General features: G+C 43.5%; 1 protein-coding gene across 2 annotated transcripts in view; it reads left to right on the top strand.

Annotated features, from left to right (window-relative positions):
- The window catches only part of CRACR2A (calcium release activated channel regulator 2A), a 200,725-nt gene extending 186,863 nt beyond the window's left edge, over nt 1-13,862 (top strand). For both annotated transcript variants that reach the window (XM_040345184.1, XM_040345185.1), the window contains exons 14-18: nt 777-858; nt 4,397-4,511; nt 5,382-5,483; nt 9,807-9,883; nt 13,061-13,862. In XM_040345184.1, coding sequence (XP_040201118.1) covers nt 777-858; nt 4,397-4,511; nt 5,382-5,483; nt 9,807-9,883; nt 13,061-13,142 — 458 coding nt within the window. In that variant the 3' untranslated portion in view covers nt 13,143-13,862. The remainder of the gene's footprint in view (nt 1-776; nt 859-4,396; nt 4,512-5,381; nt 5,484-9,806; nt 9,884-13,060) is intronic.
- The last annotated feature ends 2,216 nt before the right edge of the window (nt 13,863-16,078 follow it).

Below are 16,078 nucleotides of genomic sequence, written 5' to 3' on the forward strand. Positions count from 1 at the left end.
GACCTTGCCTGAGATTATAGGTAATTTAAGTGGACTTTAGCAGAGTTGCATTGTTCCTTGAATAGCATTAACAGTTTACTGATTGGGGTTACTTGTCACTTATGCCGCGTACACACGATCGGAAATTCCGACAAGAAAATGGATATTTTCTGACGGAATGTTGGCTCAAACTTGTGTTGCATACACACGGTCACGCAAATCTTGTCGGAAATTCCAACTGTCAAGAACGCAATGACGTACAAGACATACGACGAGCCGAGATCAATGGAGTTCAATAGGCAGTTCGACTCTTCTGCTTGATTCTGAGCATGGGTGTTTTTTTGCACATTGGAATTGCATACAGACAAGCGGATTTTCAGAAAAATATAGAACCTGCTCTCAGTCTTTTGTTGGCTGAAATTCCAACAGCAAAAGTCCGATGGAGTATACACACGGTCAAAAGCTCACATCTGACTTTTCTTGGCGGAATTTCCGACCGTGTGTATGCGACATTAGAGGTCCAATTATAACAAATTTGCTAAATGAATGGCACAAGTATTCGCCCAGTTGTAAGGAATTTTAACAATATTTCTTGGATACATACCTTGATCAGGAAAATACTGCATTATTGCCATGAGATGAAGCTGATAATTATAAGAAATAAACTTTTATTCTAATTACAGTGATTATTCATGACGGCTGGATGAATGAATCCAGCTATTTTTTTTATATAAATTGACGCCCAAGGATTACTCTTTACATCAAACTTAATTTTGGAATTTCTTTTGGTGTTGCAGGTGTTGATTTCATCGTAAAGACCGTGACAGTGGATAACTGCCAGGTAGCATTACAGCTTTGGGACACAGCTGGACAAGAAAGGTCTGTAATTAGATTATAGGATCGGCAACAATACCAGATTGCTATTTTTTTTAATGTTTTCACCAATGTAAATTATTTATTAACCATGTGTATGAAATGGTTCCAAGGCTGTTCCCTGTAAATGTGTACAGGGCAGTGCTGAATACTTGTGTCTATTTAAAGTGGAGATTAAAGTAGTTCTAAATGCAAACGTTTTTTTACCTTAATGCATTCTCTGCATTTAGGTAAAGAAAATTCCAATACCCATTTCCCACCCTCCACACCTTATTCCTTAATAAATCCTGCACTGCTCTCTCTTCCTGCTTTCACAGGATACACTAACCATAGGCTCCTGCTTCTGCCAGTCAAATCCTGTGAGGAGGGAGTGGGGGGTCTTGGCCAAGCCATGCTGTGTGTCTACGGATACACACAGCTTGGCTCGGAAGCAAGCCTGCATAGGCACCTCCTTAGTACACAGCTTGCTGAAGGGGCACTCCTAAGAGGAAGAAGCGGACAGCCAGTGAAGGACTCCAGAAGGGGACCACTCTCTACAATACCATTGCCAAGAGCAGGTAAGTATATATATTTTTTTAATGAAAAAAAAAAAGCCTTTCGAATCACTTTACCTTTGGAAGCTGTGCCTACAAAAGGTAGGCAGAAGACAAACGGCTTGTCCCCAGTATTGCCCTGCAGCTGATCTTTTCCCCATTACTGACTTAACATGTCTGGTTCTGAACTGGGTCTCTGTATAGAATCAGCCATCTTGGTAGAGGCAGGGCTTTGCTTCCTTTTGTCAGAGCCTCCAGCAAGAAGAACAATGAGCAGAACAGTAGTCACATCATCAAATCTCACCCTAAATCTCCTGAGACTAGAATTTTAAGGCAGCAGTGCCTTAGATCTCACACTGTAGATTTACGCCACATTCACACCTGAGAATGGGAGCGACACCAAATACACGAGAGAACCCTAGTGGGGTTTTCCGTCAATAAAATGTGGAGGCAGCCCCACTGAAAGCAATGCACCGATCACCTGCGAGTGATCTTTCCTGGACTCAGACAGTCTGGGCACAATTAACATTCCGAGATATATAAAATATAAAATAAAAGTATAAAAGTATAAAATAGCACCCTTGTTTGAGTGTGGTTTCACTTTAAGTGACCATCATATGCGAATCATTGTATAAAATCAGTAGTCTTTATGAATCCATGTAATTTTCTAAGTTAAACTAATGAAAATGGAGATGAGATGATTTATGTCGTTTCTAATAACATTCATAGATGAGCTGTATGCCCCATGCATACAGTACAAAAGAGGCAGCAAAATCCTGCATAAAAAAAAAATTGCCTGTACGATGTACATATGTAACATTTGTGCTGCGTTTAAATGCGTAAATGTACATTATTGGCCACGGCCACTGCTCAGGGCCGACGTATCAAGAGTGTGTAATCAGTAGCTCCTGCAAATTCATGAATGACAGAAAGTAGATTATTCTGTGCATGTGCTGCCGCTGCATAAATGACTCATCCAATGCCAACATGTGAGTGTCGCTCATTATACTTTGTTCATATTTACATGTCAGCTATGAACAGTTGCCACTGAAAATGTAAACGTAGGCTGGACGCAATTTAACACTAGCTCAAATGTTTACATTTGCACACAGCATCAAATACAGTTCTTATACAGGACCCAGAACATGGATTTTCCTGGTTATTGGTTTACGCAGCTATATGCTATGGGCCATAACAAACCTGTGTGAATGAGCCCCTAGGATACAATAGTGCTGCATTCAAATCCTTATAAATTACAGACCTGAACACAGATAATTATGCTTTTATGTACAACTTACATAAGACCTTAAATGCTGGTGTAGTGAAAAAAACTAAAAATTGCTGTACCTTGTCTTTCCTATCATAGAGCAATATATTGCATTAACTTGTATCTTTTATCCTACCATCATCTTTGTATTAACCTTAATTGATATTAAAATATTTATAAATTGTTATAGATTTTATGTCTAAGCGAGAGTTCTTTAAGACCCGATAATGTAGTGTAATGCAAAGCGTGCGCTTTCTGGTTGCCTCGTGTAATGAATTCGTACACACGACCGAGAATCTCGTCGTAAAAGAAATGTCGTTTTCCTCGACAGGGTTCTTGTCAGGCTTGACGAGAATCTTGTCAAGCTTTCCTTGCATTCACACTGTCAAGATAAAATCTCGTCGTTCTGAATCGCGGTGACCTACAACACGTACAACGGTACTATAAAGGGGAAGTTCGATTCCACTGGCGCCACCCTTGGGGCTGCTTTTGCTAATCTCATATTACTGCGTGTTAGTAAAAGTTTGGTGAGAGATGATTCGCGCTTTTCAGTCTGTTACAGCGTGACGAATGTGCTATCTCCATTACAAACGCTACTTTTACCGAAGGTGCGCTCCCGTCTAATACGGGTTTCTAAGCATACACACGAACGTGTTTCTCGTCGTAAACCAGCCCGACGAGAAACACGACGAGGAAATTGAGACTTCTGACGAGAAAAAAGAGAGCATGTTCTCTTTTTTTCTTGTCGAGATCCACGACATACACACGACCAGGAGGAAAACAGTCGTGTGCCGAGGCTTTACTCAATGTATAAAAAAGCAGATCCTGCTTGAGTTTTTTCAGCACAGAGCAATACAGCACCCAGAGCACTGAGTATTTTTTATGCTATAATGAAAGTTCATTACAGTGCACTGTAGATGTGCGTTGGAGTGCAATTAACATTGTAACATAGATATATGTTGTGCAACTGTGCTTTGAAGTATTTCATGTTACAATGTGGGCCATGACACATTTTACAATGTGTTGTATGTTTTCAGAAAAGTCAGCAGATCCATGTAATATGTTATTACCATTAATATTGTTCCAGGGAAGGGGGGGAAAGGGGGCGACCTGGAGTGCGCCCCCCCCCCCCATCAAATAATTTCTTTATAATGCTAGTAAAACTTAGAAGCACTATGCAGACTATTTAAGTGAAAAAGTTCTTAGGTCTTCTATTGGGGACAGGGGGCTACCCAAAGTGCTACTTGTGCTTGGTCATGTGATCTGTCACATGGCTACGTGCAAAGTAGGCATGGGGCAGCAGCTTCACTTTGCCAGTCCTCAGAAGCTTCCCTTGCTTTCTGTGGAGGATCTTTTTATGGGCAGCTCTCTGAGCATGACAGTAAACTCTCTAAACATGCTTGTATGTTTCACTAGTAATATAAGACAGTAAACTGCAAGGAATGGGTGTTAGGGAGGGTAGCAACGGGGGCTTTCAGAAAGGGGCCCTATTGAAGACATTGCACCAGGGCTTGTACATATTTAGCCACTATAGGCTTTTGAAGTTTGATTTGCCCCCAACCCAGCATGTTCAACTTTATGTTGCTGTATGGGGACAATAGAAACAAACATGTGATCTTTGGTTTGGGCCCATATGCGTCTTAAAGAGGTTCTACCTTTATTTACTATTTGAGTGAAATTCTTTCCTGCTTTTTTGAGATACCTGTATACTTATTTTTATTGTTGATTCCTTTTCTTGATACAGATACCGCAGTATAACTAAACAGTTCTTTAGAAAAGCTGATGGCGTCATTGTAATGTATGACATCACATCCAAGGACTCGTTTATGGCAGTACGGCAATGGCTTACCAGTGTAGAGGTAATGACAGAGATCAACCTTGATGTTTACAAGTTTTATTTCTTTGTGATCTTGCTTTGTTCTTACGAGGCTAGAGCATAACTGCAAGTTTTTCTTGGTAAAGTCAATCTGTGCTTTCAAAATACTTAATCTGTTACCTAAATACAAGACCAATTTTCTAATCTTGCCCTCTGTATGTTGGTAAACTGGAAGTGCTTTACTGTGCTAGCATAGGCACTTTGTGGGCGGCAGAGTAGGAAGTGAGTGGAAATCATTTAAAAGAGAAGGAAATTATTTGTTGACAACTGTCTCTAAAAACTCAAATTTTGCCCTCACCTTTTCTGGTGACAGCCAAAAAATTGTGGATTCCCCTTTAACTTCTGTCACCAAGACAAACAGTTGGGTAATTCCCACAGGAAACAGATAACAACAAAAAATGTGGAATTTACATAGGAAGCTGTAGCCTACCAAATATCGGCAAGATTATTTTCCTGGCAAATCTCTGTAATAATTTCAAGTAATACTTAATTAAAGTATTAATAAAAAGAATAAAGTACTCTGAATAACATTTTTTATATTTATGGCAACAAAACTGCAGTCCACCCTAAAACACATACATAAATAGAACAATGCACATCAAACCATTTATTAAACAGCAAGTAGTAATATTAAAATTTTGAGCATAATCAATCTGCATCTATTAAAGTGTATAAAACATGGGTTCAGAGTCAAAACACTAAAAACAGAGCTGTCCACGCTGGAACAGGTACATTAATCACAAGCATTGTTAGTGTTTCCATCAATGAATGATGAATATTATAAAAAGTATTTTTTAGGAATATCTTTCACAACCACACAAACCCTCAAGGATGCTTTTCGTTTTTCTTCTAGGAAGGAGCTGGAGAAAATATACCTATATTAATGTTAGGTAATAAAACAGACATTGAAAAAGAAAGAGAGGTTCCCTGCGGTCTGGGAAAGCAACTTTCAAAGGTAGAGTGTTTATATTTCAACTATTTCAATCTAAAGAGCAGGAGCTAGTGAAGCCATTCTGTAGACTGAGGCCGCCGGACCAGTTTCCACGGACATGTCCGACCATGTGTAGGGCCTACCGGACAGTTTTCCGGCCTAGCGGACAGGTTTCCAGCGGACAAAAGTTTCTTAGCATGCTAAGAAACTTGTCCGCTGGAAGCCTGTCCGTCGGACATGTCCGATGGTTAGAACGACTCATCGGACATGTCCGCTGACCCGAAATCCCACGCATGCGTCGAATTGCTTCGACGCATGCGTGGAAGCATTGAACTCCCGTGTCAGAGAACGTCGGTGTCTTCTACGTTCTTCTACGATTTTGTACACACATCAGACCAAAAGATCCCAGCAGACATGTCCGATGAAAACGGTCCGCGGGCCGTTTTCATCGGACATGTCTGCTCGTGTGTACAAGCCCTGAGCCATTATTTATTTGCTCCCTGATAGTGGTTAAAGGGGTTTAAAGGTTTGTTTTTTATTTTCTAAATAGGTTCCTTTAAGCTAGTGCATTGTTGGTTCACTTACCTTTTCCTTCGATTTCCCTTCTAAATGTTTTTTTTCTTTGTCTGAATTTCTCACTAACTGTTTCTCCTCAGTAAACTTGCCACCATCATACAAGCGGTGGAAAGTCAGCCAGAACAGCTTATTGAACAGCTTACTGAGAAACAGGAAGTGAGAAATTCAGACAAAGAAAAAAAACATTTAGAAGGAAAAAACAAAAGGAAAAGGTAAGTGAACCGACAATGCACTAGCTTAAAGGAACCTATTTAGAACATAAAAACAAACCTTTACAACCCCTTTAGGTTGGTTCAGCCAATGGGCCTTGACTATATATTCGCAATATTTTTCCCAATGGTACATACCTTTTTACAACATTGGAAAATACATAAGGTGATACTTACTCCTGGTTGGATGTTTAACTGTATCAATTACTAATCTCTTGTGACGGTGAATAGGCTGCATTGTCACTGATGTCAGGATGTTTGAGTGATTAATCGAGTCAGCTATATTAATCGTTTATCGATCATGTACTGTATAACAGTGCCTCAAATATAAAATATTTTATTAAAAATAATTAAGCTGACCAATTAAATATTCCTGAGATTCGTTGCCCTATGCAGATATTCTTTAACTGCTTGCCGACTGCCTCACGCACTTATACGTCGGCAGAATGGCATGGGCAGGCAAAGCAACGTATATATACACGCGTGCCCGCCGTGATCTCTGTGACCATGCCTGCGGGACTCGAGGACTCGATGTCCACCGGTGTCCCGCGATCGGGGCATAGAACGGCAGAACGCCTTTGTAAACAGAGCATCTCACTGTTCTGCCTAGTGACACAACACTGAAGGTCTGCTCCCTCTAATTGGGAGCAGTGATCAGTGACATGTCACAGTAGGCCACGCCCCCACACAGCATCACTCTCTAGGACACACTTAACCCCTTCCTTGCCATTCACATTTATACAGTAATCAGTGCAGTTTTATAGCACTGATTGCTGTATAAATGTGAATGGTCCCAAAATAGCGTCAAAAGTGTCCGATGTGTCTGCCGTAATTTCGTAGTCGCGATAAAAATCGGGGCAATTAAGGATAAAAAAAGGATCAGGGGGTCTTAGTGGATCATAGGCTCAGCAATAGCATGCAATAACTAGCTACAGCAAGCATTTACCCAAGAGTTAAAAATATAATTTTGTCACTTTCCAAAACTCTGGTTCAGTCTAGGGTTGCCACCTGTTCGGGATTCACCCGGAAAGTCTGGGTTTTGATTCATGTGTCTGGGTTTCAGTTCACTTGAAACCCGGACACATTACTCAGACAGGAATGTGGCTTGGAACAGGGCCTGAGTGTGAGGGGGCTCTATGTGTGTCACATTACTATTGTCTTTGGAGTGCATATGTCTGTTACAAAAAAAAATGTACTGTGTGGCGCTAAAGTGTTTGGCTTGAAGAAAACGTGGTAATGCTAGTTCAGTCACAACTGGAGTATCAGGGAAGCACCGGACCCCTGCTGCGATCCGCATATGGGATAAGTGTGAACCCAGCCTTAAAGTGGCAGTAAAGTGTTTTTTTGGACTTGTACCTACAGGCAAGGCTTAAATGTAGGTACATTGAATATCTCCTAAACTTGTGGTGTTCAGGAGCTATTCCCACTAGATGCAGCCGGGGACATCACCATGCGCATGTGCTCTGCATACCATGCCGGACCTTCAAAGCTTTGTGCCTGAGCCGATGGCTCCCACACTAGATCACTATGTAAAACATTAAAAATAGGTGCCTATGCTGTTTAAATCCAGTAACTTACCTGGCTCTGCACATTATCAGCTGCTTGCTTTCTTTTTTTTTTTTTGCACTGTGCCAAAAGTCAGAGCCACTATAGGCCGATCTGCTGACAGACTAATTATTTCCTGCTGCTCGGCGGCTCTGGACTTCAGCAAAATGATGCTGGAGACAATTTTCAGCACACACTAATTTTGGTAGCATAAAAATGAACGTGGAATGTATTTATCTTGCTAAAGATCATTAGTTGTTATGGATAAGGCCCCTTCCATACGAGGCGGACTCTATCGCTACGGAGTTCGCCTGCTCCCGCCAGCTCAGTGGGAGATTAGTCCGTTGATCTCCGCTGAGCTGGCAGATGACAAGCTCCTCTCTGCTCACTGAGTGGGGAGGGGCTTGTTGGGCGCCGCTGTCTCCTATGGAGAGACGAAAACGGACAGCATGTCCGTTTTCATCAGATCTCACTCAATCCGATCCGCCATGGGTCCATGGCGCAGCCATGTTTAGGGTGGGAAAATGTCTGTGACTCCTTGCTGCGTGAGTCGCACTGCGCTTTGCAAATAATCTCGCAGCCTCCTGCTACCTGTGATGTGTCTCGGAAGGCTGCAGGCAAAAAGTGGGTGGAGGTGAAAATGCAGAACTTCCCCTTTTGGGTGAAGTTCCGCTTTGAGAGTAGATTGGATTGTAATGTACAAATATTTAAATGGAGATTCTAGCTTAGACCACTTTCACACTGAGACGCTTTTCAGGTGCTTTCATGCTAAAAACAGCACCTAAAAAGCTCACAAAAACTTAAATCCATTAAAATCAATGAATGCTTTCACACTGGGACACTGAAAAGCGCTTCAAAAGCACTCAGTGTTTTTACTGGCAGTTTAGAAGCGCCTCAGTGTAAAAGTGGCCTAAGGATGCCTGTCGGATCTTAGCCAAATAACGTTGTATCTTTGTTTGAGAATTCCAAATAAAGATACGACGCGGCAAATTTGAAAGTACGCCGGAGTATCAGCAGATACTCCGGCGTACTTATTCTGTGAATCTGGCCCAATGCTTTCAAAGTGAATGTAAATTACACACGGCCCTATTCGCGAACGACTTACGCTAACAACGTAATCGACGGAAAATTCGACGCTGACCCGACGTCCATACTTAACATTGGCTGCGCCTCATATAGCAGGGGTAACTTTACGCCGGAAAAAGCCTTACGTAAACGGCGTATCTGTACTGCGAGGGCCGGGCGTACGTTCGTGAATAGGCGTATCTAGCTGATTTACATATTCTAGGCGTAAATCAGCGTACACGCCCCTAGCGGCCAGCGTAAATATGCAGTTAAGGTACGATGGCGTAGGAGAATTACGCCGGTCGTATCTTAGCAACATTTAAGCGTATCTCAGTTTGAGCATACGCTTAAAGTTGCGATGGCACGGATTCGGACTTACGACGGCGTATCTACAGATACGCCCGTCGTAAGTCTTTCTGAATCCGGGCTTATGTATCTACTGTATGTCTGCACAGGCTGATTTGATATGTTCTTGTATATTTAAATCTGTATCATGCTAGTATTGTTAAGCATGTATACCTTTAAAGTTAAACTCCAGGTATGGATTTTATTGCATAGTTACAGCTTGGGACAATTTAGGTATGTATGGTCCATACCTGTGGGACCGCTGTGGAAGTGGAGAATCGCTGTAGTAGTAACTACTACAGGGATCGTTGCTGTCCAATCTCTACCTCTTCAAATCACAGAATACTTTGCATTCATTGAGAAAAATTTAAGGTGTTCTTTGAATGTCAGCCGTGCCAAACAAGTGACCCCCTGTGGTTACAATGCAGCAGGGCATGGGACCTGAAAAACAGCGGCACCCAATGCAGTAGCCATTACTACAACAGTGATTCACCACTCCCACAGGTATGGCATATGCATACTTATGCTGGTTAGAAAAGTAATTTTCATGACACTTATTAAAAATAAATATTTGATATGGGCATTTTCACTTTTTTGTATCTTATAGGACTGTAACTTGATTTTCTATGAATGCAGTGCCTCTAGTGGACACAATGCTAAAGAACCTGTTCTGCATTTAGCAAGGTGAGTCATTTACTGAGTATCAGCCCCATGCAATATTACCAACGTGTTTCTACCTGTTTTCAACAGATGAGTGTGCAGTTTCTTTTCTGCTTGTACCAGACTAATAAATCGAATTGTTGTTTGTTTTTGTAGTTCTAGTTCATTGGTCTCCAAACTTTCTAAGCAGAGGGACAGTTTACTGTCCTTCAGGCTTTAGGGGGGGCAGACTGTGGCCAATAGAAGTAGAAAATCCCCCGGCATCAGTGCTCCATCATTTGTTTTAATGGGAGACATTGTGCTGTATTGTTGCTATCAACAGAAAGAATAGTGCCCCATTGATGGCGTCAGTAAGGGGAATGTTACCCCATCATTAGTGTCAGTAGGTGGAATAGTATCCTAAGTAGAGTAGAGCGGACACCTGGATGTTCGGGTTCGGGTCCGAACCCGAACTTTAAAAAAAAAGTTCAGGTTCGGGAACCCAAAACCCCATTGTAGTCAATGGGACACGGACTTTTAGAAAAGAAAATGTGCGAAGGTCCCTGCAAATTCAATAACCAGACCCTTTAGGTCTGGTATGGATATTAAGGGGAACACTGCCATCAATTTAAAAAAAAAATGACGTGCGGTTCCCCCTAAATATCCATAACCAGACGCTTCAGGTCTGGTGTGGATTTTAAGGGGAACTCCACCCCAAATTTAAAAAAAAATGGCGTGGAGTTCCCCCTAAAATCCACACCAGACCCCTTATCCGAGCACGTTGACCTGGCCGGCCGCAGAAAAGAGGGGGGACAGAGTGCGGCCCCCCCTCTCCTGAACCGCACCAGGCCACATGCCCTCAACATTGGGAGGGTGCTTTGGGGTCCCCCCAAAGCACCTCATCCCCACAACCCTTGCCCGGTGGTTGTGGGGGTATGCGGGCGGGAGGCTTATCAGAATCTGGAAGACCCCTTTAACAAAGGGGAAACCCAGATCCTGACCCCCTCCCCTGTGTGAAATGGTAATGGGGTACCACTGTACCTACTACAGATCCTTTGGCTGGTAAAATAGTTCCTCTAAATCCTGGTATACACAATTAGCTGGATTCACAAAGAGTTATGCCGGCGTATCAGTAGATACGCCGTCGTAACTCGGAATCTAAGCCGTCGTATGTTTAAGTGTATGCTCAAACTGAGATACACTTAAACCTAGCTAAGATACGACGGCCTGCGCCGTCGTATCTTAGGGTGCAATATTTCCGCTGGTCGCTAGGTGGCGCTTCCGTTGAGTTTGGCGTAGAATATGCAAATGACTAGATACGCCGATTAACGAATGTACGCTTGCCCGTCGCAGTAAAGATACGCCGTTGCCGTAAGAGGTACGCCGGCATAAAGATAAAGCTGTCCCCTAGCTGGCCTAGCCAATGTTAAGTATGGCCGTCGTTCCCGCATCGAAATTTCAAAATTTTACGTCGTTTGCGTAAGTCGTCTGTGAATGGGGCTGGACGTAATTTACGTTCACGTCGAAACCAATACGTCCTTGCGGCATACTTTGGAGCAATGCACACTGGGATATGTACACGGACGGCGCATGCGCCGTTCGTAAAAAACGTCAATCACGTCGGGTCACTAGTCATTTACATAAAACCCGCCCCCCTGTTCCTAATTTGAATTAGGCGCGCTTACGCCGGCCCATTTACGCTACACCGCCGTAACTTAGGAGGCAAGTGCTTTGTGAATACAGCACTTGCCTCTCTGACTTAAGGCGGCGCAGCGTATATACGATACGCTACGCCGCTTGAAAGTTACGCTGCCCTACCTGAATCCAGCTAAATGAGATTACCGGACGAATAATCCTCCATTTTGTTTTTTGCATGCTAATCTCATGAAAATGAAGAGATTACTAAAGTCACATAAATTCTTGTATGACAGGAAAATAAAATAGAAAGAATGCATTGTATATGCATTGTATTTTCGGATTAAAACTGTTGTAAAAAAAATTGTACAATCTGGTATTGCACAAGAAAAATGTTCACGTTTGTCCAATCGGATAATATGTCACGATCAGCTCTCGAAAGTTGCGTACTAACAATCAGATTATCGTACGATCGTTTTGAAATTGGTATTTGCTGTACGATTGTCTGATCGTGTATATGGGCCTTGAATGTATTTTAACTGTATATTTAGCTGCATTACCCAAAGTTGTTTTACCCAGGGCTGGCGCTAGCGCAAGGCAACATGGGCACTTGCCTTATGGCGCCAGGGAACAGGGTGGAAAATTGACAGTGTCACTGTCTCTCTTGTCTCTGAGTCCCAGAGTTGCACACAGAAGGCATCTCCCACTGTGTGTATTGGAGCTTAGTGTGTTAACTTTGGCCGCGCTGTGAGAAAAGTTCTGCCCTCCTCCTAGATCAGCTCTTGTGATAGGCAGAACAATGCGTCTATCACACAAGCAGATCTAGAAGGAGAGCGGGACTTTTCCCACAGCGCGGCCAAAGTTTTCACACTAAGCTCCGATACACACAGCGGGAGATGCCTGATGTGTGTGAAGTGTAGCTGCAGCCACACTGGCAGTGTGTGTGATAAATTCTCTCTCATGTCACGCTGCCCCGGCGGCCCCTCCTCTCTTCTCGTCCATCCCCATTTGCTTGTGACATCATCTGGGATGGACGAGAAGAGAGGAGAGGCCGCTGGGGCAGCGTGACATGAGAGAGAATTTATCACAGATGCTTTCTGCATACCGGCTGCCAGGAAAACACTGTGTCCCAATGTGCTGCAATATGCCCCATTGTGCTCCAATATGCCCCGATGTGTGCCAATATGCCCTGATGTGCGCCAAGTGCCCTGATGTGCCATGTGTCCTAATGTCCCGTGCCCTGATGTCCTGTGCCTCAGTCTGCTGTGCCTCAATGTCGTTTGCCCTGATGTACTGTGACCTGTGTCCTGATGTGCTGTGCCCTTTACCCTGATGTGGCCTGGTGTGTGCTGTACCCTGATGTGCTATGCCCTGATGTTCACTGTGCCCTCATGTATTGTGCCCTGATGTGCACTGTACTCTGATGTGTTGTGCCCTGTGCGTGCACAACACATCAGAGTACAGTGCACATCAGAGGGGGGGGGGGGTCAATGGAAAAATGCACCTTCGCCTGAGTTGGCAAAAATCCTTGCACCAGCCCTGGTTTTACCAGTTTCTACTTTTAATTTTTTCACTTGTATTGTTAAGGATATTGAAAGAACAAGAAGACAAAGTGAAGGAAAAGACAGTGCGGCTGCTGGACTCTCCCAAGAAGAAGAACTGCTGTTGATATTTAATGTCTCATTTTATGTATACACTACTTCTATGACCAGATAGATGTCTTTAGTTGTATATTTTTGTAGTATAATTCTACCAATCAACATAATATTTATTGTTAAATTGCTACAAACTTATTTTTTTCCTGATATGTAATTTAGGAAAATGTTCCTTATACTGCTATACAGAACACTGAAAGAGTATAATTCTAAGATTTATTTTTTATAAGTAAACCTGTGTAATTCAAACCGAACATACTGTATAATGAAACATTTTGAAATACAGATTACTTTCAGAAAAAAACCCACATTGAAATGATCAGTAGATCCAGAGATACAGTGAAACAGATGTTGTGTGTCACCAGCAGGGGGCAGCGGGCTATCACCAAGCACAATTCTAGCAAGTCTAGTGTTCCCCTGAGCCACTGAAGGAAAAGAGATAAGGTTAGGTCAGGTCTGGCAGCAGACAAATGTAATCCAGAATCGAGCATAAGATCAGGACAGCTGGCAGATGGAGGGTGAAAACCAAAATCGGTCATAACCAAAGGCCAGTTATAAGAGGATGAGATAAGGGCAGGCAGACTGCGATAGTAAGAGCAAGCAAAGTCATAATAAATCAGTGCATTTGAATATAAAAAAAGCAGGTTTCAGCCCCTTCACGACCAGGACATTTTTTGTGATACGGCACTGCATTGCTTTAACTGACGATTGCACAGTTGTGCGACGCTGTACCCAAACAAAAAAAGGGCGACAATTTTGAAAAGAAAAACAATATTTTTGACTTTCTGCTATAAAACACATCCAATAAAAAACGTAAAAAATCTTCATCAATTTAGGCCAATATGTATTCTGCTACATATTTTTGGTTTGCGCAAAAGTTATCGCATCTACAAACTTTATTTTTACTAGTAATGGCGGCAATTAGCATGACTGCAACATTGCCGTGGACAAATTGGACACTAATGCCTCGTACACACGATTGGATTTTCTGTCGGAAAAACCCTGTATGGTTTTTCCGACGGAATTCCACTCAAGCTTGGCTTGCATACACGTGGTCACACAAAAGTTCTCTGAACTTTCGTCCGTCAAAAACACTGTGACGTACAACACTACGACGAGCTGAGAAAATGAAGTTCAATGCTTCCGAGCATGCGTCAAATTGCTTCCGAGCATGCGTCAAATTGTTTCCGAGCATGCGTCTGAAATTTTGCGCGTCAGAATTGGTACAGGCGATCGGATTTTCAGATAGGATTTTTTTTACGTCGGAAAAATAGAGAATCAGCTCTCAAACTTTTTCTGGCGGAAATTCCGCCAGCAAAAGTCTGATGGAGCATAGACACGGTTGGAATTTCCGACGAAAAGCTCACATCGGACTTTTGTTGGCGGAAATTTTGACCGTGTGTACGGGGCATAAGTGACACTTTTTGGGAACCAGTGACACCAATACAGTGATCAGTGCTAAATAAATGCACTGTCACTGTACTAATGACACTGGCAGACAATCACCCCCCCCCCACGCGGCACCTCAAACCCCCCCTCGCTGTCTGCTGGTCCACCAGCACTTATACTATCTTGGCGGCAGGCACATTGGGGATCGGGCATCGGCGGAGATGGGGGCATCGGCAGGCACATGGGGCAGCGGCAGTGATTGAGGCATCGGTGGATATCAGGCTGCGGCGAGCATCAACTCCTGTGTCTTCTCCTCCCTGCTTCTGTCGTGTCTCCTCCTAGGCGTCCAATAGGATCGTCTGTCCTTTCAGACAATCGGGTGACGGGTATCAGACCCAATTTCCGGTTGACCGGGAGAATCACTGTTGCAACAGCAAATATTCATTCGCTGTTGCAACACACCTGGGTGGACTCCAGACGCAATGCTCTGGGCCCCGAGCCCACCCTATTTTGAAGCCTATAAGAGCCTCTGGCTCTAATCAGGTGCTTTAAAAAACACACCCCCGCCATAGAAATTCATGCGCCCAGCGTCCTGAAAGGGGCCGGGTGCATTGATTGGGAGGGCGGTGGATAGGGGAGACAGTCCCTGTGTGTCCACAATGGATGGGCTGCCCCTGGGGTTAAGTGTGCTCTTAGGAAGTACTTTCTAACTGCGTGGGGGATGGTTTAACTGAAGGAAGAGCGAGATTGTGTTCCTGATTAGCAGGAAGACAAGATCTATCTTCCTCTCTGACAGAACCTTCTGCCTCTCCAGTGAACAATCAGCGTGTCCCGCTGATTGACTCCCGCTGTGTCCAATCACAGCGGGAGCGGGCAGCTGGTGGCTCACGGGTGCGCCCCAGACCTCATGGAGGAAACAACGTACAGCTACATTGTTTCGTGCAGCCAGGCCGCAGAAAATGTGTGGTGGGCGGTCCAGAAGCTGTTAATCGGGAACTGTTTGACTTTCAGTCCTGGTTCACACTGTTGCAATGCAGGAAATGCACAAGATTTCCTGCATTTTCCCACATCGCACTGTTTAACAATTGCACCGCATTCATGCCATCTGCTGCGGCTGTCAATGTTAAATTAATGACATCCTGAAAGAGATTGCAAAACGCAGTGCAATTGCCAGAGTGCAATTCAGGTGCAGAAAAAAGGTCTTGCACCATTTTGGTGCGGATGTGATTTGAGCCATACAAAATGTATGGCTTAAATCGCACCGTACAGACAACGCATGTGATATGCACAGGAATGCGGTGCGATTCATGGGCAAATACATGAGGTGTTCCAAACGCACCAGTGTGAACCAAGGCTCAATATGAGAACTACTAATTGGGGTCAGGTGTGCAGCTGCAGTGTAACCATGCTACAGTGCTGAATAATGTCCAGCAGATGGCAGGGGTGAGCATCTAAATACAGCAGATTTGTGCACCTCGGGAGACACAGTTGTAGGTGGACAGTTGCATACCGGCAGCTGAATGTATATGTCCATTTCACACTTTCCTGGTAAACTCAATCA

Source organism: Rana temporaria, chromosome 3, assembly GCF_905171775.1.
Source record: "Rana temporaria chromosome 3, aRanTem1.1, whole genome shotgun sequence".
NCBI lineage: Eukaryota > Metazoa > Chordata > Amphibia > Anura > Ranidae > Rana > Rana temporaria.